At 37.8% G+C, this 27,695-nt stretch overlaps 1 protein-coding gene across 1 annotated transcript in view; it reads left to right on the top strand.

Annotated features, from left to right (window-relative positions):
• The window catches only part of Clvs1 (clavesin 1), a 191,848-nt gene that overhangs the window by 58,166 nt on the left and 105,987 nt on the right, over positions 1-27,695 (top strand). Inside the window, exon 3 of the mRNA XM_074068621.1 lies at positions 25,864-26,038. Coding sequence (XP_073924722.1) covers positions 25,864-26,038 — 175 coding nt within the window. The remainder of the gene's footprint in view (positions 1-25,863; positions 26,039-27,695) is intronic.

Raw genomic sequence — 27,695 nt, 5'->3', positions numbered from 1 at the left:
CTTCCTTTGTATATACACCCAGAGGCAGGATTGCTGGTCATATGGTCTTTCTATTTTTAATTTTTTGAGGGATTTCCATACTGTTTTCTATGATGCCTACATCAATGCTCAGTACATTTTAATATGGATGAATTCCAATATCGTATTGTTTGGAAGCAAATAGGAATTTTGTTTCTGAATAATCTCTTTTTAATTGGTTCAATAATTTCAAACTCTGGGGTAGGATGTTTTTAAGTCAATGGTTTGGGAAATGGGATAGTAGCTTGATTTCCCAGGTTTTGCTTTGCTTTATTTTGCATCTTAGTTGACCAGGCTGTCAGCTCAGTGCAAACATCACAGGCAGAATCTAGGCACAAAGATAATAGCCTCCTCTTAAAAATATTGTTGATAAAAACATATAACTTCCAATGTGCTAAAAAGAATAAATTATGCCTTGTAGGAAAACAATGGAAAACATCTCCTTTTCAGCTTCATGATCGTTTCCGTGTTTGCCATTTTCAGTCACAACAACAGAATGAATTCTGTTACACATGTTGATAAGTCCATCATTCTGTTTTGAGGGAACCCAGTCTGCAAATTGCATGGGGACTGAAATTGGATGGCAGCACGAAGCTGTTAAAGATAATAGACCTGTGTTAAAACGCACAAATGAATGAAGCAGTTCTCTAGCCTGCCAAAGCAATCTCTTTGTGCTCCGTGGTCCATTTTCCACACATACAATGTGTTCACAGCTGGTTGTCCATTCTCCTTTGGGGGTATTTGTGAATACGCATGTCCAAATCACAGGCCTGGTTTCCAGACCAGGAACTCACGTCCATGTCCATTTCCTCCAACATCTATCAGGACAACCCTAATCAATTTGGCACCTGCCATCTGGTATTGTCATTCTGGTAGCCCTTCCTTCCTGGGTTGCACACCCTTGCAGATGGCAATCCAGACTGATTTGTTCTGAGCAGTCACTTGGATGGACATTTCCCCTGGGGTTGAGAATTTTGTTTCAGACAAAAAAGACATACACAGGAGACAGTCTGGCAGTATTTTGTACCTTTTAATGCTGGAGGAGAAAGCCAAAGTTGTACTGCAGATTGGGATACAGCTACCTCAATCTAATTGATGGCTTTTAAGAGAATTTTGCAAGGTCTAGAGAGTGAACAGCCCAGAGTAAAAATAGCTACTGTCTCTTTTCTTTGAATGGATGCTGAAATCACTGTCATTTGGAGACAGGTGTCACTTAGTACTCAACAGTTTAAGAGTAGCAGGTTCAAAAAGTCATGAAAATGTGTTAGTTGGTTTTCTGATGGAAAAGGACAGAATTTCCAACCTTTGACTAGCCACCTGTGAGCACCTCAGCCTAGATTCCTGAGGGGTATTTACAAGGAAAACTCTAGGTGGCTTCCCAAGATCTCTCTGATAGTTCTTATGTGGTGAACTGGGCCACACTGCTCTTCCTTCTTTTTTGGAGTATCTAGCAGATGTCTGCTTTTCAGCAGCCTCTTCTACTTGTCCCACCCTGGCTTCATTCTGCCTGCTACAGAAAGAGAAAAACATCTCCCCAACCAGAGGGGGCTTAAGATCCTTCTAACTGTACCATTGGCTTGGTAAGGGGAGAGAAAGAAAAAAGAGGAGAGTAGGACAGAGCCTTGTTGAGGGGAGATGGTAACAGAAAGAAGGAGAGGATTCTTAGCTCCTCTGTGGCTTAGCGTATGACCTTGAATTTAAGTACTTGTTGCCTAGATTCCACCTATACATAACTCCCTGAGAGATGGAACCTGTTTGGCATGGCCACAGTCTTGTTCACCATTGTACTTCTCTCACCATATATAGGATTCAATTTTCTTCCTGATCTTTCCCAGTAGTAAGCTTGAAAACAGAAGCTGTGCTTTCTTCCATTCTATAGCCTCTGCATCAGCCCAGTGCTTGGCATATACAACCTAGTTAACTTTTGATGAAGAAATGAGTGGTATTTATTGTACCTTTTCAAGGTTCAATTATAACAAATTATTGTGGTATGGTGGTTTTGGAACCCCTTTCATGTACCCCTTGGAGCCAGTTAGAAAAGAACTCCGGCATCCATCTTAGAGCAGCAAATAGTCAGAAAGGACTTTCTGAGGCTGTTAAGACATCAACAACAATGTGTGCTGAGCAGATTTTTCAAGACAGACATAAATATAATGTTCTATAATTGAACTTTGAAAAGATGGAATGACGTCCAAAAGAGAAGTGTCAGATACCAAAGAGATCAAAGGAAATCACAGTTCAGAGAAGAGTCAAAAGTAGTGTGGTGAGAGAAATATAAACACAACATAGTAAAATTCTGATTTTTAAAAGTACCCATCTGGTTTCAGGTATTAATATAAGTGTGATGTTCATTTCTCCATGCTAGAGTAGGATGGAGACCTCACTGTTCCACTCACTTTAATTAAACAAATATGACTTCAAAGAAACTTTGGGTGTATTTTATTTTTCTTGTATAGCACAATTCCCTTAAAACCTTGTAAAAGTGCTTTCTTCAGAGTCATTGGCTTTCAGTCATTCTAATATCTTTGGATTTATAGAAAAACATTTGTTTACCAAAAGATAAATGTATTTGGGGATGTTACTGGCTTACTTTCCAGCTAACTATTACATTGCAAACTTTACTGTGGCTCTCAGTGGCTAGTGATAAGATGGACCCACCTTTAGAACAAGCCTAGAGAGTGTAGAGGAGAAAATTGTATGTTGACAGGTCAGTCATTTAACAACTTCTAGAAACATTGCCTTGGTGGTTGGGTGTAGCCTGTTTCCTTATCACTGAGCTTCCTGGGCATCTTCAGAGCCCAGGAAGACAATGTGCTTGCACTGAAGACTTTGGTAGCATCACTCAGAAGATCTAAGTAATGAGGAGAAACATCCAAAACCAAAGAGGGGATTAAAAACTCAAGTTGCACAAGCATGAACCTAAAGTCAACAAGCTGGACAAACTGTAGGTAATTGGTGGCAAGTCTGGGTTTTAGGGTCAGTTGCAAAGTTCATGCTGAATAAAGTTTCTCACCCCTCTCTAATTGCTCTGTCTCTCCAAAGTAAAATTTTGAAGGACACCTCTTAGAGATAAAATTTTTCATTTTGGTGATAACTCTGAAGAAATGTCAACACTATAATAGAAAATGCTATAAAATAAAATCAAACATTTCTGCTATTATCATCCTCAATTCACTTTAAATCTCATTGCTGGCTTTGAGGAATATAAAGAAAAATAAAATCCTTTCCCTGTTGTGAAGGAGTGCATTGACCATCATGCATGTACGCATTAATAATATAAAACAGAATGTGGCAATGTGCTCAAGGACCAGTAGGTGCAATAATAATTGCTAATATTTATTGTGTAATCTCTTAAACCAGACGTTGATCTAAGTTTTTTAATGTATTAATTCTTTCACAAAAACCTATAGTCTTAGTATTTATCATTTTAATAATGAAAATTGAGAACTTGAGGCACAGAGAAAGTTAAAACAACAAACTTGACCAAGTCAGAGCTGATAAATTCAGCTCTACCATTTAGACCCTACAGTCTGACTCCAGAGCTGCCACACATCCTGAAGACAGTTGAGAGAACATCACACAATTAATTCATCCTTAAGTCAGTAGCACCAGGTAAGGCATGGTGCTCAGCACAATACCGTGCTAGGGAATGTGTAAACTAGTTCTACTTGGTGAACCCCTCCTGCTTCTATGACCCCTGTCAAGTTTGGCATCTTGAAGTATAGACTGGAATTTGTGCAACTGTCCTATCCCAGTGGTCTCAGAGTAGAGAATAAGGCCTAATACATAATAGGCACTGCATGAATGAATGGATGGATGGATGGGTGGATGGATGGATGGAAAGATGGATGAATGAATGAAGGAAGGAAGGAATATCCAACTAGGATATCCAACTTTTTAACCTGTTGAAGGAGTCAGCTTTACTTTTCCCTTAGTTCTAATACTTGCCCTAATTTTACAGCCATGAGACTTACTTGCTTCTGTGGTAAGTAGCATTATTTTTGTCATTTTAAATTGAAGTTTTGCAAAACACATACTATTTGGGAATTGTAATGGCAAAAAAGAAGTGCTATTCCAAAGACAGTAGAAACTATCAGAAGGATTGAAGAAAGTGGAGAATTATATCTGTGTGACCCATTGTGTTATCAAAAGGCAAATGTTTATTTTGTTGGCTTCTCTAGACTATGCCTCCCCCTACCAGTGCCACTTTAGTGGTAATAGTGTGATTTTCTAAACTGTATTTATGATAAAAATAATACCTGAATTCACCTATTTTTGAGATCATGTTACATTACTGAAGAGCAATAGCAGTGGACTGCATGCACAAAAGCCAAGGTGAACTGAGAAGCAAGTTTAGTTTTGTCACTTATGGCTCTCTGCCCCATATACTTATCACTTGCCTTTATTTCAATCTTGGTGATTATTGACACTCACTTGTAAAGTCACATTTGCATTTAAATTTTTATTCTCAAAACAAAAGTTATGTTGACATTTGCAATACTGAGAACCCTCATGCAAATACACCTCCTACGAAGCATTGACAGGCTGCAGGGCACTTGGAAAGGTCAGATGCTGATGACATTCTCTTCTCAAAGCCAATGGGTGTCTAGGAGCTTAAGCAATGCTTAAAAGTCTTGGGTGAGAGAGAAACTTTTTGTGTTTGTTTTGGTTTTTCTGAGACAGGGTCTCTATGCAGCTCATGCTGGGCTGGAACTTGCTTTGTAGCCCAGGCTGGCCCGTAGTGCTGGGACTGCTGGTGTGTACCACTTCACCCAGGCTGACTGAAAAACTCTTAAATATACTTGGATGCCTTGATGTGCCTAGAATATTGTGTCTTCTTTTTTTCAGAGAGCCTTTTTGGTTTTGTGTGTGTGTGTGTGTGTGTGTGTGTGTTTGTGTGGTTTGAAAGCACGTGTGGCTATTATTCAGCTGTTAGAGTATCAAGTAGCACCTTTTTGATTAAGACAGAATGGAAGTACAAGAAGGCAAGAAAAAAAGGAGAGACTGAGCAACGAAAGAGGGAGAGAAGGGGTAATTAAATGGCTTCTTAGCTGTGGAGATTGCAGATGGTGGCAGCAGGTGTTGGAGAAATTGGATCTTGTGGCTGGCAGGGTCCCCAGGGTTAGGTTAGGAGGGGCCTTAGCTTGAGTGTTGGGCAGATATTTCAGGGAATACAGAAAGAATCTGCTCAAAAGTGACCCCATTGCTCAAAACATACCTGTTCTTTGTTAATTTAGACAATGAAGAGAGAGTGCATTAGCTTTCTTCTGAGTTACTTGAAAAGAAGCCTATTGGTATGATGGTCTAAAAGGTAGATCTTTGTCCATCAAATCCTAATAAAAGTTTACTGAAAAATGAATAAATGTTCAGTTTCTCTGCATAGGACATTTCACTGAAGACTTCTTCACAACTGGTAAGCAATGTCAGTCAGCCTTTCTCAACCAGGTTGTCTGGGACTAAACAATTATACCAGTATCTCTGGGATGGAATGAGGGATCAACATTTTGGAAAATCTTCCCAGCTGTGAAACCAGGACTGAGAACCTCTGCCTTAAGCAGACTCCCCTAGAAAAAGCAGAGGCCACGGAAGAGGAAACTAAATAGTTGAAGAAAGTGAAAGGACGGGAGTCTGTGAGGACTCTTAGTTTATATAGACGCTGTGCTCAGTGCAACATAATAATAAATATTCCTGCCAAACCCTGATGATAACCTTCTACAAGTCTCTGAAAGCAGCACACAATTCACTTTTACTTGTCATCACTTCTCACTAAGAAATCCACCAATGTGGTGTTTCCAGGAAGTTTCTCTATAAACTAATTTTGACTTCCCCCCCAAATAATGCATTCATTTGACAAGCAGTTCACACTGCTTTGTGCAAGGCACAATGCCAAAGCTCAGAGAGATGGTAGTCCTACACTCATGTGATAAAAGTTCACAGACAAAAAGAGGGTACCTGAAGCCTGTGAGTGCAGGCTGTTATGAGGTAAAGCCAACAGGATTTAGCACTGACTGACTGTTAGAGGAGGAGGAAGGAAGAGAGTCAAGCATGTGCCTTAGATTTTTACATGGGAACCTGTGTTCCGGGTGGTGTGTTGTCATCCCCTCCAGTAGGGAAGGACCAGATCCAGGTGGGCAGATGTTTCAGGGTACACATCAATATGTTTCTCTCAGATTCTGCTTCTTGTTGTTTGTTTTGTTTTTCCTTTTTTCCTGTTAGATCTTCCATCTGAGTGCTGATAACCTTCTCAATTTCCCAGTTGGAGTCAATAAGAAACAATTGAAGGGATTTGCAATTCTAGTATAATTGATCCCAAACTCTCCTGGTTTGAAAACACCAAATAGAAAAAATATAAATACAGAATAAGCCTACATAAATTAAATTTTCACAAGAAGGAATCACTGGTTGAGGAAGGGATGCCTCCTGGCTCTCTACTGAACCCCAAATACAGCACAGGCGTTTATTTTCAACTGGCATCTTTTAAGCCCCAGCCAAACAATCCCTGAACTGCATCATTGAGGCACAGGCTCTCTTTGTCATGGAAGACATTTTTTCAGAAAGATTTTCTTTTTATCTCCTGCACGGACTAGTAAGTCTGTGGCCTACAAAAATTAACAAAAACTCATTAAGCTATAACTCCCCTTTATTTGTTGTCCTCCTGAGGGCTTTCACTTACGAGAGTCAGGTGCCCCATATGGGTCATTACTTACCTCCCTTACCAGAGGTCTAGTTAGCATCTCTTACCTGGTGATTTTTCTTCAGTTCTCTCTATTTCCCAAATGAGCTATACCTCTTGCAAGTCTCTGCATTTGGCATTATCTGATCTTGTACTGGAACATACTTTTCTCCTTATTGTAAAATACCGTGATAATGCATTGCAAGAGGGAACCATTTCAATAAACCACTTGAAGAATTTTGGTTCCTGAATGGTGGTTTTTATTACTCTGAAGATAAGCTTACTCTGTAATCTACCATCTTGTTAAATGCACATATACAATGAAACAATTTTTAGACTCCAGGCAACTCAGAAATACATTCTCTTTTCCTCCCTTATAACACTCTGGTTTTGCTTATGTGCACTGAAGTCAAAGGTAAAGCACATATGAGCAAAGCAGTTACCATGGAGAGTGGAGGATGCAGAGCTAAACAGAACCTTTAGTTCACTGGGTGACTGCCAATCATTCCCACAGTGAGGTTGCAGATTGCTCAGTGCACTGGTCATTTTCTATGAGGATTTCCATAACCTCTCTCTGGCTGTGGAGTTGAATGGAGATGGCATCCTACTCATCTGATAGGCATGGTGGACTATGGAAATTCCTAGAAAGGTTTGGGGGTGTCTGGACTATTGGTAGGCATAGATGAATGTCTTCATCTGTCCTAAGAAGATACAATTGGTACCATGATTGGTCAGAAACCTGTTTTCCCTTGTAAACCACTTTGAGGGTATGCACTAAATCTGATCTCTCTTTTCCACTTGCTCAAGACTGGATTCCTCCAAGGAATTCCATATAGTTAGTAATATCTCAGAAATTTCTAAAAGGGGTCTTCTCTAATGAGGTTACCAACACATATGGGACAATCTTCCTTACCCATAAAGAATTGTAATTAAACTACACTGGGCTCAGAGGGAAGTTTTAGGCTGCTGGGTGTTCTCAGGCTACGTTAGCTGAAGAGGAAATACCCTAGGGTAGGCAAGTGAGAAGAACAAGCATGGCAAGCAGTCCTGCCTGGGAAGTGTCTTTGACCTGGTGAACCTGAGATTTTGCTTCCCTGTCAGAAATACTGAGGCAGCCTGAGGGCATCCAAATATACCTTTCCCTCACACCCAGAGATATAGCATGGGAAAACTCCTCCCTTCCCCGGGCAGACCCAGCAGGGATGAATAGGAGCCACAGTCCCACCAGAGAATCCAAACAAACCAAAATAATGCTGCAAAGGCTCTGAAAGTAAAACTTCTATTGGAACTACAAATCACAAAATTGAATCAAGTTTGGCATGCTTAACTTAGACAGTGGGGCTGCCTGCTAAAATAAAAGACTTAAACAGGATGCAGAGTCTCCTAACATAATAGTCAAACTGTTCAGATAAAACTGAAAATCACCAATCATTCCAAAAGCCAAAAAAAACACAACTTAAATGAGAATAGACAATCAACTGATGGTAACAAAGATGAATTCAGATGCTAAAATTATCTAACAAGGAGATTTCAAGTTGCTGCCAGAGGAATGCATTAGGAAAATTCTCTTGAAACAAATGAAAAAATTTAAAAATATCAGCAAAGGAACAGAAGCTACCAAAAGTCAGTGAATTTGAGGATAAGTTAATAGAATTTACCTGATCTGAATGCAGAAAAGGGAGACTGAAAAGTTTTGGTTAGAGACTCAGGGATGCAGAGCAGTGTGTCATGAGATCCAATACTACTATGATGGGTATTTCAGAGAGAGAAGAGTGGGCTAAAAGATTACTTGAAGAGGCAATGACTGAAAACACCCCAAATTTGCTGAAAAAAGACAAACTTGTAGATTCAATGAATTAAACATTCCCAAATAGGATAAAACAAATTAAAATACATTAAATATTTGTGAACTAAAGACAAAGGAAATTTTTTGAAAGCAGCCATAGAGAAACACACATTATAGACAGAGGAATACCACTCATGTTGCAGTGGATTTTCTATCTAAAATGGATGCAGAGGGAATGGTACATTTTTCAAGGGTCAAAAGAAAAGAACTGTCAGCTAAGATTTTTCTACATGGTGAAACTATCTTTCAAGAATGAGGAAGAAGAGAAGATGTTCTCAAAGAAAAACTGAACGTTTGTTCCTTGCAGAACTACCCTTAAAAACTGGCTAAAGAAATTTCTTCAAACAAAAAGTAAAAGATAAAAGAAAAAAATCTTGTATTCTCAGTAAGAAGGAACAATAGAAAAGCAGAAACAGACGTGTATATAAAAAACTATTCTTTTTGTCAGGGGTTTAATTAATCATATGTGATTTGAAAATATAGTTCAAGTTGTTGAAATGCAAATTTTAATACTGTCTAGTTATCGAGACAATGATATTTAAAAAAGAGGAAGCAAAGGGACTAAATGGAAGAAAGGATTTCACACTTTATTAAAAATGGCAAAATGTTGATACTGCCATTACAATGTCATATATGCATATTGTGATACAGAAATCACTGAAACCATAAAAACAAATACAGTAAAAAACACTGTAAATTAATCATAACATAATTCTAAGAGATGTTTAATAACAGTCCTTTGAAAGCAAGAAAAGAGAAAGAGGAATGATAGAGAAAATAAGCAAAAAAGCAATAAAATGGCACACTTAAACAATGACATAGTAATTATGGTGTCAATCAAAAGACAGAATGCCAGTGAATTGAAAAAACAACCTCAACAATATTTTACTTATAAGAAAATCACTTGAAATTCAGTTGCATAGGTAGATTGAAAGTAAAAGATAAAAAAGACATACTATGTACAGATGAATAAAAAACAGACATGGTTAACTGTTAGAGCCACAAAAGTAGATAAATCTACATTTGTATCTGGAGACTTCAACATCCCCTGCCAGCAAATGACAGAACTACTACACAGAAAATCTAGACCAACAGAATTTCATTGACAAGTAGAACATAGACCATTCTACTCAATAACAGCAGAATACCCATTTTTTCCAGTACCTGTGGAAACATTTATCAAGATAGACGATATCTGAGGCCATAAAGTAATTTTAACAAATTAAAAATAAATAAAATCATACAAAGTGTGTTCTCTTAGTATAATAAAAATCAAACTGTAAATCAACAACAGAAAAGTCTCAAAGGACATGGAAATTAAGCATCATTTTCTAAATAGTCCATATGTCAAAGAGGAAACCTTAAATGAAATTTGAAAAACTACTTACAATTAAATGAAGATGAAAGTACAACCCATTCACATATGTGAGATGCAGCTAAAATGGTGCCAAGAGGCAAATTTATTGCATGAGATGCTGATATGAGGAATGAAGAAGGATCTTAAAATTAAAATCTAAGTTCTTACCTTAAGAAACTAGGAAGGAATAAAACAAAATGAACCTAAAGCAGACCCAAAAAGGAAATAACTACAGAAATTCATGAAGCTAAAAGTTTGAAAACAAAGAGGAAATCAATGCAAAAAGCTGGCCCTTAAAAAAATCTATAAAAATAAATAAATTTAACAAACATAAAAAGAAAGAAGACACAAATCACCAAAATCATGAATAAAGTGGGTGATACCATACAGATCTGACAGCTGTGAGAGAGAAAATAAAGAGTAACTACAAACAACTTCACCTTCACAGATTACTTAAAAAAGAAATCTGTAGGTCCTTATGGTTGTACTAGAGAAGTTTATTAACTACTTAAAGAAGAAGTACCATCAAGTTTACTCAATTTCTTTAAGAAAAAAGAAGAGGAGGAAACATTTTCTTACTTATCTGATGGGGCCAGTTCAACCTCATTAGCCACTATGGAGTGCAAATCAAGATGACAATGAAGTATCACTATAATGTAGTAGAGCGGCTAAAATAAGAAATAGTGACAGCACCAAATGCTAATGAGAAGTCAGAGAAACTGGAACATGCATTAACATTGCTGGTGGGAATGTAAAATGGCATTGCATTCGGGAAAGGAGTTTTGCAGATTCTTAAAAACAACAACAACAAACTATACTTGGAATCAGTGTTGACCCAGAAATTTTACACAAGGGCATTTACCTTAGAGAAGTGAAAACTTACATTCACATAAATCCTCTATACAAATGTTTACAGCAGCTTTGTTTGTAATAGTCCAAAGACAAAATCAGCTCAGATGTTTTTCAACAGGTTTAATAAACAATCTGGCATGTCCATAGCATTAAATACTATTCAGAAATAAAAGGAACAAACTATTTATGTATGCAACCACTTGGATGAGTCCTCTGGTTATTATGTTGAATGAAAAAGCTAATCCCAAAAGACTGTATAACATAAGACTCTATTTATATAACATTTTTTAAATGACAAAATCTTAGGAAGGACAGATTAGTGATTGTCAAATTTCAGGGGATGGGAAGAGGGAGTTATAAAAGTGCAACATATAGGACCTGGTTGTGCTGACTACAACTGCATGCGTATCTATGAGTATATCAATTAAAACTGTTTTCCTTCTGATCTTCCTAACTATGGAGTTGGTTCTGCTTCCACCCATGCCCACAAGAAATTCATTTTAGCACTAATTTCTGCTAAGCTTTGATACAACCTTTGACTGTCTCAATATGAGCTCTGCAGCACCATCCATTGCGCAGAATGGCAATGAATTCAAGACTAGCAGCATATCATCCTCTATAAAACATTCTTCCAGAAATATTTAACCTGAATCTAACTAAGCCTGTGGATCCAACTCCAGTTTAAGAGGAACAAATTAGATGACATCAAAAGAAAACATTAGGCCAATACAAAATTTAGGACATTCTACAGTGAATGTGGCATGAAATTGATAAAGAAAAAGTCATGATATGTGAAACATTTTTTTCAATTTTCTTTTAGCTGTTCTCATGCCTCTGCATACATGTGCATACTGGATAGATAAAGCAATTCTGTAAAATGCTGGCAATTGTTGAATCAAATGGTGAGTGTATCATAGTACTCTTTCAACTTTTCTGTTTGCCTGGACATTTTCTTAATAAAAAGTAGGCAAGAATAAACCCTACTGGCTGTCTGGGGATAAGATGATCTTTTAGGTCCCTTTCCCCTGTGATATTCATACACTGAAGTTCAAATTCTGGCTCTGATATTTATTAGCTGTGTCCTCCGGGGCTTTAGTTTTTCTCATGTATAAAGATGAAGGTTTCGGAAGAGCTCTGAATTTCTATATATTGTAAGGTCACCAGAAAAATTGATTTGAAATCTCTCAGTAACCCATTCTCATTATGAACAATCCTCCACAAAAGCATGTTTTTCTTTCAATCTCAATCTTTCAAACAGTAATTTAAGAACTTCCTTCTTTTGGACACAATAAAGACAGAAGGAAGAAAAAAAAGTATTCTTTAAATATTTGAAAAATGTTCTTTGTCTGCCCCTCATCTACTTCCTTTCCTAAATCAGTCATTTCCAGCAAATGGAACCAATGCCCTCTTGTATTTATTATGTATGCATTGCAATACTGTGCAGGCCTCTTCAGCCTTGCCATTATTACCATTCAGTTATATTTGACTTTTCCTCTGTATCCTTTCCAAGGTGTGATGTCAAAAAGTCTTGCCAGGGTGGGCCCTGTTTACTTTCAAATACCCAAAGTGAAGGGACTTCCTAGAGTAGCACTTCCCTAGGTAACTGCAAACTGACCTGGGAGTGTTAAGCTGTAGTTAAATGGGAGTGCAGGAGTAAGATCCTTGCAACTTGCTCATGCTTACTTGAGAATAGGTTGTGGACTCTGTAGTTCTAAACTCTGTCATCACTTTGCAGTGAAGCTTTCCACCAGTGACCTTTCTGACCATAATCTCTGCACTTGTGCATTTTAACGTGTACTCTCAAAGGTAGTTGTGAGGGTACGTGAGAGGGAGCATGTGCAATACATGGTACATGGTACCTGGCACATATTAGGGATTGTTAGATGTCATCTCCTTTTTTCTTCTAAGGTCAGCTTAAATAAAATTCAGCTGGACCAATACTATAGCTTTTGATTTATAATACAGTAAGTTCTATGTCTTTTATGAGACATCTCTGTCCAAGTCTGGTGCCTTATAAATTGAGAAGAAAGGTCCCTATTGTTAAGTTTCAAAATTAGCCTGGAGGAAAAAAAGGAAAACATCTTCTATGTCAATTTTGCATTAGGCCAAAATAAGAAATATCTGATTTTTCTTTTCATAGTATCTGGTGTGGAATAGCATATGAAAGCTCTTTCAGTGATATTTGAAGAACATGGGACTTTTTTCTTAAATAATAAGCAATACAGCTGATTTTCTCTAAGATATTTCTTCAGGCTTTTAATGATGACAAATGAGTCAGTGAAGAATCCACAAATTAGTAGAAATGAAGGTGTCCATTAACCATGGAATAATAATAACAAAAAAAAAAGCCTGCCTTACTTGATCATCTCTAGCCCTTGATTTCATCCCTATAACCCCAAAGTGCCCTCTAGTCTCTTTGTAAATGAAATATCCCAGAGCATATTCTCCAAGCTTCATAGAGACTTACCCTTCTTTGTCTCAGAGGTTGATGTAACTACCTGCCTTGGATATAGAGAAATCTCATTACCACAAATGGATCCAATAAATCTTCCCCAGAGCCAGTCCCTGGGAGCATCAAGGAGAGCTCTTCAGAGATAGACTATAGACAGAACAAGCCAGTCTCTGCTGTCCTCATGCTGTTAGGGATTCCTTGACCTCATCTACCAGCTTTCTCTTCCAGGCCAACTTTCCCATGTAAGGACATTTATCTACATAGTTCAAGTCAGAGAGTAACCCATTTGATATTTATTTATTATACTCTAAAAGAAAAATTATTTACCCGACACTTGCTAAGTATGGCAGAGACTTTTTGCAAGACTATTGTAGATGGGGTCAAGGCTAGTGTAATGGAAGAAAGATTGAATTCAGCTTTGAATGCAACAAAGACAAGTAGGGATTTATAGCCAACAGCAGGGTGATGGAGTGGATGGAAATTACTAAGAGGAACCTGGTTAAGTGTCAAGGGTGAATGAGAGAGAAGAAGAATTTGATTAGATATCAGGAGTAGGGATTCTCAATAAACTGGCTTAGCAGGATTTTTTGTAAAAACTGCATTTTGCAAGAAAGGACAGGTTAAAGAAAAGGGTCAGAATTGGCCCAAAGACATTGTCAATACCCTGCCACTTGGTCTAGTAGGAAGGCCTCCCTAAGAAAGTGATACTTGGTTAAGACTTGAAAGATGAGAGTCAGCTTGGTGAGAAGCAGAAGAATATTCAGGTGGGTAGAAAGACAGAAGAGATATTCTTGATTCCACACATTCCTCTCACTCCCCTTTGAGTCAACATTTCTTTTTTTTTTTTTCTGATTTTTCTCTGAGTCTCAGAGCCAGTATAAGCATACTGAATGAAGGAGTCAGGAACTTTATTCCTACTGTACAATGAACTGTTCCTGGTTTTTATTGAGCTTCTCTGGAAATGAATTTGATGATACAAGATAAAGAGATTGCTAGCATTTGGAATATGAGCTTATTCTGGGAAATATTTTGTATGGTACAGGGTATTATTAATTACTGGCCTCCACCCAGTAAATGCTGGTAGAATTCTCGAAATGTTGTGAAAATCATAATGATCCCGCACACACTGTTTACCCAAAATGAGGAGCAGGTGATCCTGTCTCCAACTGAGAATCACTGTGTAATCACAAGGATCCCAGCTGAATCTAAATTGCCTCGTTCTATTTGAATTATAAATCCATTTTGGAAGGACCAAACTCAGTCCTGATCTATGTCCCTCAATGTCTTTCTGTAGTCAGAGGTCACTTGCAGTACTTCTATTTGTCTCAGGATGCAAAGAATTATATAAGAGGTAAGTGAAACCTGTGATTCCTAAGTGGAGGTAAAGGACGCAAAAAAGGTCCGTTTTTTTTTCATTTGGGAATGTTCTGTGTGATTTAGGAAATCACTTGTACCCTGGTTAACAGAAATAAGGTAGGTAGTGACCCATCAATTTCAGCAAGCAAGGATTAAAGCAGGGGGAAATTTTTTAGATAGAATTTTCCAAAGGCTGGACATTTAATTTTTTTCTCTTTGGAAATTAAACTGCTGATATTCTCAAGCAGTCCCTTTCTTTGACTGTTTTCTAATTGTTAACAATCTTTGATTTTATTAAGATAAGTACAGGCACTGAAATCCTCCTTTGGCAAAATTCCAAATTCTAAAATGCATTTTCTCTTTTTGTGAGTATTTAAACTATATATATACATATATATATATATATGTATATATATGCATTTACATATGCATGCAATGCATTTCTCAAATTCTGTCTTGCTATTCATAGTGCTGATATTTTGAACCTACTATGAAGATAAATGATGCTGATGATTTACAGTATCTCCTGCAGAGTAGCTACTATTAAGTGGTAGTAATAAATAATAACTACTGGCTTTAATTGCTTAGAGAATTGCTAACTGATAATCTGTGGTGTAATTAATGAAAGAAACCAATGTTGCTTTTAACCATTTCCATAAAATAATGCCTCAAAGTGGTATCAGAGATTCTGTGGTGATGTTACCTGGTGAGGCAAAAGTAACTAACCCTCTAAGCACACTGTACCTGGAAAGCCAACCAGCCATTTGGTTTTGTTTGTTTGTTTATTTTGTTGTTGTTGTTTCTAAATGAACTATGCCATGCCTATGTCCGTTATGGTATTAAATGCTACCTTTTGTTTGTCTCTGCTTCTTCCAATTAGGTAGCATGAGAATAAGGAGATTATGTTCTAACTGGAGCAGAGAAAGTGGATCTATGGGAACTCCCAGTACACAGTTTTATTTTCAGGGAGAAAACATTGTCCCTCTGGGGGGGCTCTTTGACCTGCTTGGCTTGGGCAAGGTTCAGTGGGTACCCTTGGGCCCTCTTCCAGGAGGAGCCTAGGAATTCCCACATCTCCACCCTGTGACTCCAAGAGGTAATTGGCAGGTGTAGACATAGATGCTTTAAGTGTCTTTGCTTAGGCTCCATCTGTCCTCTGAAACCTCCAAAGGGGATTTTTTGCTGGTGTTAAACACAGCTTCAGTTCTGGAAGAAGGGTAGGTGGCTTTTCAGGAAACTTTGCTCTATAGGCCTTGGGTTCATATTTATTCTGGTTTCAGAAGAATGACCAAGCTACTCATCACTACTGTTATTTGTGAACCATCGATAAGCATTACAGGAGTTGGCTAAGATCAAGAATTCTTCCTATCAGGTTAGATTCTAAGAGCCCAAACTCAGAAATAGTGTATTCAACAGACAGCATCTTCCTGAGCCTGAGAGCTGCAGAAGTCACAACAGCCTTATAGCTTTCTGTCTCCATGAATCTAGTAACATTGAGGTGTCTTGAGGACAATAAAATAGTTAAAGCCAGGTAGAAGAACAACAACCTGCAAACCAAGCAGCAAATTGCATTCCCATCAATGTAGATTACAAAGCTATCCTAATGACATAAATGTCCTAATGATGTCCTGTGGCTCTCTCCTTTTAATCTTTCATGAATGTGATTGCTTGCTACTGCTTCAGTGGCTTATGATTAAGAAGGCTAGAAGTTTTACAAGGGAAAAGAATAAACCAACCTTGAAAACTTCAGTCAAATTACAGACTCTCCAAATTCAGTCTCTGATGAATTACCCATATTTTTGAAGGTTCAGATTCTTACTTATAGGCAACTAATTTTAGAGCCCTGAAACCTCTTGGTTTTAAGATTTTTGTCATCCTGCCAGAATATATTGATCTCTTTTTTAAGTACAGAGGTTTGGAGTTGTCAATGGCAGTAGGCAATTTTTCTGAATTAATTAAAATTATGAGATATATTTCCAAATCAAATTACAAGTGTGTCTTCCATGAAATGCAATACCTATAGAATTTTTTTTTAATAAAATATTTAAGTCAAGTTGCCTTGCACACTACTTTCAGAGTTTGTGATTCTGGAAAGGTACTTTTGACTGCAGGAGTGATTGCAGAATATCACCAAGAGGGAAGGAACTCAGGAGTGTACAATCATTCAAAGCAATGTGGCACCATTTCATGGATGTTTTCCTAAAATGCGTCCTCACTTATTGTCTAATTTCTTACCCTGAAAGTGATTTTATAGTTATAAGAGTCAGACAGGCTCAGGAGAAAGAATATTGCATTTCAATTAATGAGTAGTACAGGACCATGAACCCAGTACAAGATCTGCAAATTTCCATTGAATTTCATTGATACCCACATCAGGGGAGATCTTGCTGTTTTTTGCCCTGGTCAAGTTGATATGATCCTAGCTCCATGCCTAGTGCTAAAAAACTTTGTGGAAATGCTAATGAATAAATGTGTAAACCAAAAGGTGTTATTTTTTTGCAAGTTTACAAGATTCCAGTTTTGTAGGATGTATATGTGTTCCTCTTATCACTCTAAGTCACTGGACTTAGAGGCTGAGCAACCTGGTAATCTGTCACCTGTTTTCAGAAAGCAGATGTAGAAATGCACTCATCTGAGAAGTTAGAGACAGAATAGCCAAAGTGGAAGTACTAAAATCAGTGCTTATGTGGCCATATTAAGTACTTATTTGCATTCATGAGACTTCCTACTTTTTACTTTTCTAATGCTCTTCAGTCAAGGGAGACACCAGAATAGACAAGCATGAAATTAATTTTTCATACTTGTTTAGTAATGGATGGAATGCTCATAGCTTACTTCCATTGGAGTGGGTTTGTTGATGTTGTTGGTTTTTTCTACTGCTCCCTGAAGACACAGACTCAGTACTCATTCAGATTACTTAATGAAATAAATTGCCTCCTCACTTGCATTTCAGGCTATTATGAAGTGATGTTTGGGATCTAGTTCTTTTGCAATGAGATAAAAATCTTATGGTGTACCAGCCTTCTGGTCTATGAGTATTCACCTACCATTCATTATTAACTATTCTGGATTTTCATTTTTCCACTGACTTCATTCAAGCCCATACTAACCTTGAATGAATACAGGCATGGTCCTTTCTTAAGCCAAAATCCAATGAAACATATTTAAATATAAGGAAGTTACCCACCTGTGAGCTAAGAATGTGTTTTTTCTATTTTCAGCATTTTAGAACATCTGGGAATGGTGGATAGTATGCCTGCCTGCCTGCCTTCGCTAAGAATCATTGTTAAGCGTGTACTTTGTGAGAGTGCTGGTGATTGCTAGGGATTCAAAGGCAAATACACCATACTTCCATCTCTGATGGAACTCATAGTCTAGGCTAGAGAGGCAAGTGTTCCTATAGTAGGAATAGGACAGGAAGCATTCGCTCTATCAGACATGACAAGATGCTCATTGTAGCGTTTCATCATTTGGGTAGTAGGAATGCAGACTCCAACAAACTAGGTACTCTAGGCATCCCCAATGTCAAGTAATGTTAATATTAACCTTATGTGTTACTGATTCTTACTGTGTAATAACTCAATGCAGCTAGTGCCCCCTGACTCACTTCCTATCTGTCAGAGTTCCTCTTGCCCTCAATAGTACCACTGTTCTTCCCTCTTCACATCCATAATTAGTCAGTAACACTAAATTCTGGGTACTACCTCATATGGTTCTTATGTCTTCACCATTCCCTTGCATTCTCACTCCATATAGTGCAGTCACCTCCTCCTACTTGGGCTTGACTCCAGATCCCTGCCTCCGCTCCACAGAATCCCTGCTGCCAGTCCAAATCTTCCCAAACCTACAGCTGCCATCACCACCATGAGCAGTCACGAGTTTCCCCAGCATTTAGACTGAAGATGGAGCACATTTAGCTACTTGGGAGGCTGAGATCAGGAGAATTGTGGTTTGAGCCAGTCTGTGAAAATAGTTTGCCATCTCCAAAAATAACCTCAGCAAAATGGACTGACTCAACTGGTAGAAAATTAGCTTTTCAAGTGTAAAGCCCCTGGTTCAACCCCACAACTCCCACACACAAAAGATAGAGCACATCACATTTCTGACCTTACCTTTACATTTTTTTTCACTACACCTGAAGCTCAGGTAAGTTTATCATAGCTCTAAGTACACAGTGTGATGCTTCAACTTTACACTATTTATGTGGCTTCTTCTGCCCTTACCCTTTTATGTTCAATGTCCAAACCTTCCTATTTCTCATGGACCATTTGAAGGCTTTCAGGGAAACCTCAGCCTTAACTGATTTCTTCTTTTTGTAGTCCCCCTGCACTTTGCAACTCTGATTACTTTCTATCTCATATCATATCTACTCATGTATTGATGAAAGCCACCATGACCATGACAATTTCTATGCATTAATCTGGGCCAGCTGCTTTGCTAAGACTTTGTGTGCAATATCTATCTCCCTTCATCACTACCAGTGAGGTGATTGGAATGTTCTTCCTGCAGTGCAGAAACAAAGCTATGAGAGATAAACAGCTTGCTAAGCTCACATAGGGCAACCAGGGTTTGAATCAGAATCTGCCTAACTCCAAACCCTATCCTTTAATGACCATACTCCATTGCCTTCCATGTCCATATTTTCCAAATATCTCCTATTGATCTCCATCTACTAGCAGAAAATTTTATAAATATCCTTTTATTTTATGTGACTTCCACAAAGTAAATCTTCATTAAATCTTTGAATAACACCTTCTGACTCCTTATTCTGTTCCAAGTACTTCAAAATTTTTTAAGGAAGACATTGACTAGTAAGGAATCACATTAGCTATGGAAAGGAATAGATAAATACATGTTAATTTCATTCTGTTCACTTCTTGGGAAGATTTAGAAACATCAGGACCAAATGTGATAAAATATTGGCTTTGTTTATTGAACCACTTCTTTATTTAAACTAAAGAACTAACTAGAGGAATGAATTACAAATGATGAATTATTGTATATGTGTGTGTCCATGCATGTACACACACACACACACACACACACACACACGCACACACACACACACAAACACACACACACTTACTTCTTTCATCTTTAAAGAAATACAAACAAACAAAACCTGGCAGATTAGAATTTGAAAATTTTAGTTTAAAGACTTATTCTGAATGGTGGATATGAATACTCTGTGTTCTGTCATCTGTATCAAGAGATGGATAGGCCTGCCAAGAATGGTTTGCAGAAACACAGCCTCTTATCTCCATGTTTTGCTTAAGAGAACACTATCTTCACCATTTCCATTCTGTTTTCTCTATATTATTTCAAAATCAGGGACTTGTTTTTAGACAAGTGTGTTACCTTTTGTGTTCTATCCCCAGAAAGCAATGGATGGATTGTGGTAGAGGACTGTTGTCATACTTGATAGAGATAAGCAACATTTGTAATAACTATAGTTGTTTTTGTAAAGTATGCACCAGGTTAGTCGAACTTCTGTGTCCTGAGCTGAATCAAAAATTCAGAAGCCAGATGAAATGCTGTAGCTTGTCCCTTATCTGAAACTCCACATACAGGAAGTTGGTCTTGTATATTATCAGATGTTGAACAGTATTCAATACAATATTCTGTCTATCTGATGCTGAGGCTTTGAAGGCCAGGTGTTCTCATATTACAGCTACTAAGGTCAATAGGCAATTCATTATACTGGTATTATAAGGAATTATATTCATATGCTAACACAAATCTAAAAAGTTTTTTTACTTACCAGAATAGCTTGAATTAAAAGAGAAAAAAGACTTCTTGCAAGATTTTCCCTTTTTATCTTGCTTTTCTTGCTTTATTTCCTCTTTTCCCTTTCTCCTTTTTCCTTTCTTTCTCTGCCTCCCTCCTCCTTTCTCTCTCCTTTCCTTTGTTCTTTTCTCCCCCTGAGAATATGAACCTCATCAAATTACATAAGGCAGAGTGAAATCCAGATACTGTTCTCTGGGTGATTACCCTTGCTAGAAAGTTTGTCTAATTTGATTTTTCTAGCTAATATTCGGGGTAGTAAATTTATCATTAACCTCTTGCTAACATTGTTCCTACTATAGCAAAGCCAAACAATTTTATTAACATCCTCCTTAAACCTAATTTCAGAATGCAAACTTTTTTTTGCATTTTCCCATTGAAAAACAAGGATTAATTTGCTTAAGATCACAATGACACATAGAACAATGACATTATCTACCTAAAACCCAAATTACATAGGAATCATTAAAACCCATTGAAGAAAATGCCTCATCTGAGTTCCCTTCCCAGGCCATTTTTCAAAGACTTTCCAGCCTAGAAGAGGAAAAAAAACAGATTTGCTTGGACTCAACCCAGTTGAATTCTTAACTCTTCCTGTTGTCCTGCTACCATCAACGCCCTGAAAACAGTGACCAAGAAGGGTATACCTCATGAAAGTGCAAACATTACCTCCTTTTTGGATTGACTTTCTAATCCACAAAACTCCTTTGCACTTTCTTTTTGCAAAGTGCTCAAAACAGCCTCCACATGGAAGAACAGGAAGTTGCCCCTTGCTGAACTCCACTTTTCTGTGAATGGTTACTGCATGGTCCTCTCCTTATTGACCAAGGCATGGGTATTGGTTAAGGGACAAGGAAAACGCTGTACCTGTGAGACCCATACCATCATTTTCTTAATAATTGATTTTGAAAGAACTGTCAAGTGGGATAGAAATAAAGAAGCATACATAGATGTAATATTTATGTATCTGTGACTGAGCCATAGATACTTAGAGGCAAAGTATGCCACAAAGGTCCACTTTGTGTTTATGGTGGACCTTAAAAAAGGGGAAAAAGTCACAAACAGTTATACTAAGTGTTCACAAATAATTATATTAAGTGTTTGGTCAAGAGGTTAAAAGATAGAATTGGAGAGAGATTTTAATTGCTAATATTATTACTTCTTGCTACAACAGAAAAATTACTGAAATTTCAAACTTGACTAAGAAACTTCCCACTCCTCCTTCTGAGAATTCATGTCACTTGCAACCCCATCATAGTTCTACATGGTTATCTGATTGCACTTGATCTCTTCTTTCTTAGATGCATCTAGTCCTGGGATCTAAATCCCAGGGTCTCCACTAAAAATTCAAGGCACAGATAAGTCAAAAAATATGAAGATTTATAGTGACAGGTTATATACTCTAATAAGCACATTTTATTAAAAGATAGCTTTTTAATCACATCAATTTTAGATTTTCTGTATGGATCCTTGGACTTTTGTATTCTGGCAGGTGCTCTACCACTGAGCTACATTCCCAGCCTAATAATCTTAGATTTAATAGTCATCATGAAAGGACCACAGTGAGTTACTGTGTATATGGCATCCAGTTTTCCCTGTTATTAACATCTTACATTACTACAGAGTATTCGTTACACCTAATCAACCAAATTGATACATTACTTTTCACCAAAGACCATGTTTTATTCCAATTTCTTCAGTTTTTAGCTAATGTCCTTTTTCTGTCTCGAATCCCACCCAAGACACCACATTACCTTTAATGTTCATGTTCTTTAGACTGCTCGTGGCTATGACAATTTCCCAGACTCCCTTGTTTTTCATACACTTGACAGTTTTGAGGAGTATTGGTCAGATATTTTGTAGAATGTCCCTCTAGTAGGATTTGTTTTATGTTTTCCTCATGATTAATTTAGGATTATGATTTTGGAGGAAAGAAAGTGTCAGAAGTAAAGTGCCATTTTTATCACCATGGCAAGTGTAAATACTATCAACGTGATTTACCACTGCTGATGTAGACATTAGTCACTTGGCTCAGGTGGTGTTGGTTAGGTTTCATACTGTACAGCTACTTTTTTCTCCCCTCTCCATACTGTAATCTTTGGAAGGAAGTCACTATGCTCAGCCCATACTTACAGAGTGGGGAGTTTATGCTCCATGTCCCTGAAAGTGGATTACCTACATAAATTATTTAGTTTAATAGGTATTTTAAATTTTAAAATGCTAGGTGGATTCCACAAGTCAAGGGTGGTATAAATAGAAAAGGGGGAAGAGGGAAATTTATATTAGGAAGCCAAGAACTAAGGAAGTTAAGGTAATAATTTCAGCGAAGGTAAAACGTAGTCATATTCCTCAACAGAGCCAAGCTTCATGACTAGAGATACATTCCAGTCACTTTTCTTCCTGCCTACCAGTTCATCTGAAAAACTGAAGCATTTGAACATTTGGAAGCTATGAGTCCATAATCCTTTTTACTTTATTCCTGGGATCATGAATATAACACAATTCCTCCCCTGCCAATACCTATTCAACATTTTGGTCTCCAAAATGCATAGAATAGTTTCCAGATTTCCAGACAGAATTTAGTGTCTTCTTGGAAGTAGATAAAAGTGGATATGCCATGGGAAGAGACATATCTTCTCTTATTTAGAGGAGTAAAATGAGGTAGAGGGTAAGTGATTTGCTAAAGATCTTCAAAATTAATGATTTCTATGTTTACCATTAACTAAAAGTACCCTCTCAAAACTCCCCAAAGATCTGCTTGTTGCCAACACCATGGTCATTACTCCTTCTTTGTTTTCTTTGATCTTTGTGTTGCATTTCACTTTGTTAGCTACCCTCCAGTATTGGATAGCCGTTGCTATATAACAAACCACACAAAAACCTCAGTGGTTTAAAAGCAGTCCGTATTATTGCTCACATATGTTTGGGGCAGCTGGAGTTTATCTAGATTGTGTTTAGATAGATGGCTGTGCTTCTCATGAGGATCTGCTAGTTGGCTGGGCACACTGTTCTGCCTATGTGTCTCTTATCCTTCTTCTCAGTGCGGAATGCCAGCTGTGGTATGCTTTTTACCATGGGTGTGGGTAAAAAGGCAAGAAAATGAGGGGTGACATCTGAGGTCCCTTAGGAATGAGGCTCAGAATTGGCACCTTGTCATGTCTTTGTACACAGTATTACTCAAAGCAAGTCCCACAGACAAGAACTGTATCCTCAATGAGGCTGTAACTAATGTGTAGTAAATGAAGAATCAAGGTCAGTAATGCAGTTTATCAGATTCTTACTTCTTAAAACATTCTCTTCTTTTTCTTTTTATGACAAAATACTGTCTCAGTCCTCCTACTTTTCATTTTTTATTTAATTCTTCCTCTTTTAGTCTCAGTACTGTGTATACCTAAGGCTCAGCTTAATAGTCCTGATTTTATTCCTGCATGTGCAGAAAGCTTATCCAGACTGCTTATCCAGAAAGCTTATCAGACTGTCTGATGCCCTAACAATAATTTCTAGTTTACTATTCAGCATGTCTATATTTCAATTTGGAATTGCCTAAACTCATAGCCTTTGGTCCCATTCTCTACTTAAGTCAATGTTTTTTCCCAATGTGAAAGTGTATCTTTGAAAATAATGATGTAAATCTAAATGCAAAAAGAAAAGCAAAACAAAGTTCCCCCAAAATACAGAAGGAAATATCTCAAATTTGATGACTAATATTTAAAAAAGCCCCAATAAAAACTTACCCCACTTTAATAGGAATATGACATACCTAAAAATGAAAAGGGAATATTGGAAAGCTAACAAGAATGGTAGTAACAAGAGCTATTAAGAATCATGTCTTCTGAGATTTTTTAAGATTTTTTTTTTGCAGTGCTGAGGATTAAACCCAAAGGCTCTGTGCATGTTAGGCAAATGCTCTACCACTGAACTGTTCTCTTTGCCATTGGTTTATTGAGACAGGGTCACACCATTTAGCTCAATCTGGCTTCAAACTTGTGATCCTTCTGCCTCTACCTCCCAAGTGCTGGGACTACAGGCCTGTGACATTAACTGGCAAGAATAAGTTTTTTAACAATTAGGTCATATAGGGTATCTATCATGACTACCATGTTTAGATAGTCAAAAGTACATATGAGGGGGTTTCTACATGGCCAAACTAACCCAAAAGGGTAGTTTTGGGGGAGCAAAGTTTTAGCTTCATATAGAGGGAACTCACTTGATAAGACAAGCAGAAACAGAATAGGCTGTATATCTTTATTCTTGTATGTGTGTCTCTCCTCTCTCATGAAAGGTCTTACTTCTTATTCTCCCAATTATCCATCACAATCCTGTCTACTCGTGAAGAATTATCCCAAACCGTCATACATCCACACACTCTTCCCTGACTACTCAAATCCTGCCAGTCCCTCTCAACATGAGGGACTGGCATAAATTCAAGCAAGAAACACAACGCTGAGGTTCTATCAGGCAGTAAATTCTTAGCTGCTTATCTGATTTCCAATCTGGAGACATTAGGCTGGCTTAGAATTCAAAACTAGATTGGGGTTCTTAGGGATCTGATCACTTGACACTGATTTCAGAAGACGAGACTTCTGATGTAAGTGAACATCTGAAAGAAGTAACAGATTTTCCCATCACTTGCCATCCAGGCTTTCAGTTTCCTATTAAAGAAAGACATTGAATTTAAGAAATCTAAGATCTTAGATTTGTAGATTAGATAATTTCAGGGTGAAATAGTAGGGTGAACATGCTATTTTTTCTTCATGTCTGAAAACTATTTAAACAAAAACTGGCTTATGAATGAGAATATATGATGTGGAGGAATACACAACACACTGGAGAACTGTCACCCTAATTTGTATTCAGGTCTGTCTGTTGTCATAGCTACTGATGTACTCAAAGCAATTTCCCTCCCAAATCATGTTCTGTAGATCTTCAGTGAAAATAAGCTATTCTTCCTGCTTTATTTTTCTCTGTCCATGAATCAAAGTTAAAAGCTAGCACCACTTGCATGGATGTTTTTACACTGTTAGCAAGATTTTTAAGTATAGAACAGGAATAAAAAATACTTAAAATAAGAAACTCTAATTGAGGTCTCACCCCATTTGTTCAGCAATGATTCACTGAGCACCTAGGCATTGGACAGAGTACTAGGATGACTGCCCAGTCCCTGCCCTTGAGGATATTAGAGGTCAGTAAGGGACAACGATGAGTAAGGATGTATTTCAACACAATGTAACCAGTGATGCAGTGGAAGCCCAGCACTGAGAGCCGTCACAGAAGAGCAACACCTCATTAAGTCAGGGGTGCTGCTGGGGTCAGAGCAAGGGGAGGCATCTATCCTGGGAGTCTCAAAGCATTGCTCCTGGGAAGTTTAACCAATGTATTTTTAGTCCTTCTAGGTACAGACACCCATTGAGATCCTGCAGGCTGGACTCATGGAGCAGTAGCACAAGGACACCAGAGTGCTGGCAGTGTGCTATCTGTGGCCTGCCTATACTCACACGTGATTCTCCTTTCTGCTCTGCCCACAGGAACTCCTTCACAGACATCCTCCGAGCTATCCTGCTGTCATTGGAAGTTCTTATTGAAGATCCTGAGCTTCAGATAAATGGCTTCATTTTAATTATAGACTGGAGTAATTTTTCCTTCAAACAAGCCTCCAAACTGACACCTTCCATCCTTAAACTGGCCATTGAAGGGTTGCAGGTATGTTCAACAAATGTGCAGAACCCAACAATTAACAAATGTATTTTTAGTCCTTTCTGGGTACTAATGTACTTTTTTCTTATTGCAAACAAGGTAATATTTGTCTTTTATAATGGAAAAAACAAAATGCAGATAAAATTCATCTGTGAGTGCTCCATATTTTTGCTTCAAGTTTACTTTAGGTGTTTGGGTTTTTTTTAAATTAGTCTTCATTTTCATTAATAACTCTAAATTACTGTTACCTACTGTAGTAATGAATAAAGTTCGGATATGTTTGGCTTAATCCATCAGAGAGTTCACAAATATTAAAACTAGGAAACATCTGCTTTACGAGCATGTCCTGCATAGAGGTAGCACAGGGGCTCTCCAGGGTTTCCAGAAACATTTTTATGACTCAAAAATGCACTCTGCAGATCAATTCCCATAGCGTCACCTGCTACAGTATTTGTGCTAACGTGGATGGCTTCCCTACAAACAAAGGAAGCAAATGAAATTCTTCCTCCTGTTTATATGGCCACTTGTCAGAACTGGTCCTTTGGGGAAGAGGTTATGGTTCTATGTGGAGGTTAGGGAGGCCAGTCTCCAAGGAACCTTCTACTATTTAAGGGCCAGTGATTGTATGGAAAGTAACTAACTCAGAAAATCCTGCTTCCTTGTGGTACAATATCCCAGTATAAAATTAGGGGCATTGTTTGGGGAGATTCAGGATCAACATAGATAAATCCTTTCTTAATTTAGTAGGAAGATTGACGCAATGGAGTGATTCTCCCCACCCCATAGATGTTCGTTACAATGGACCCTTGGTATTGGCTGGTGAACAGTTCCAAGGAGACTGCCAGTGAGGAAAACCACACATGCTCAGGATGCATGGAGCTCTGTGCACCCCGACTTCGTCTACATAATCTGCTACCTTTCAACAAACCTCAAATATCTCAAATGTTTATTTTATCACTTCAATTAAGCAAATTAACTTTTACCTTGCTTTCTGAGCACCATTTTCTTTTTAGCAGGCAGACTGTCACAAAATTAAGAGTAGGGAAAACACTCAGCTGATTGTCCAATTTTAACACAACAGACAATAAGGCAGGACTGACTGAGAACCTTCTCCCAGTGCACTCAGCTGTGTAGCGCATATATTGTAATTTAAATTTTTTGTTTTTGAAGTTTCTTTTGATTTTTAAAATTTATTATTATTTTTTTGATGGGGCTTGGTCAAAACCACATGTAATAAGTCTGTGAATAAGGTGTGCTAACTGTAATTGCAGCTATGTATATACAAAATATGGAGATTGGATAATTCTTAGATCAAACAGTCATTCCTTATGCTCTTCAAAGTGCAAAGTCAGTCACCCGTTATACTTAATGCCACCAGTAGTTGGTGGATCTATTTCTTAAACTATGGCCTGTTCTCAGTTGGCCCCTAGCACATACCTGGCTGCTGATAATCATGTGTGCGTTGAATGGATCTTGTTTTATGGAAATGGTTTCCCATCTCCCAGAGTACGACAAGTAGACCTGATATTTCAGAAGAGGAGCAGTGAATACATGTCCCAGGAATGCCAAATTGTCCAGGTGGCCACACTGTGCAGAGAATGGAGGACACAATTTGAGTGTCTGCAGGTACAGACCACATGGAGCATCCTGCCTTGGCTTAAAC

The sequence above is a fragment of the Castor canadensis genome, chromosome 3 (genome assembly GCF_047511655.1).
Source record: "Castor canadensis chromosome 3, mCasCan1.hap1v2, whole genome shotgun sequence".
In the NCBI taxonomy this organism is placed as follows: domain Eukaryota; kingdom Metazoa; phylum Chordata; class Mammalia; order Rodentia; family Castoridae; genus Castor; species Castor canadensis.
The sequence above is the reverse complement of the archived record's forward strand: the minus strand, read 5'-3'. Positions and strand labels throughout refer to the sequence as shown.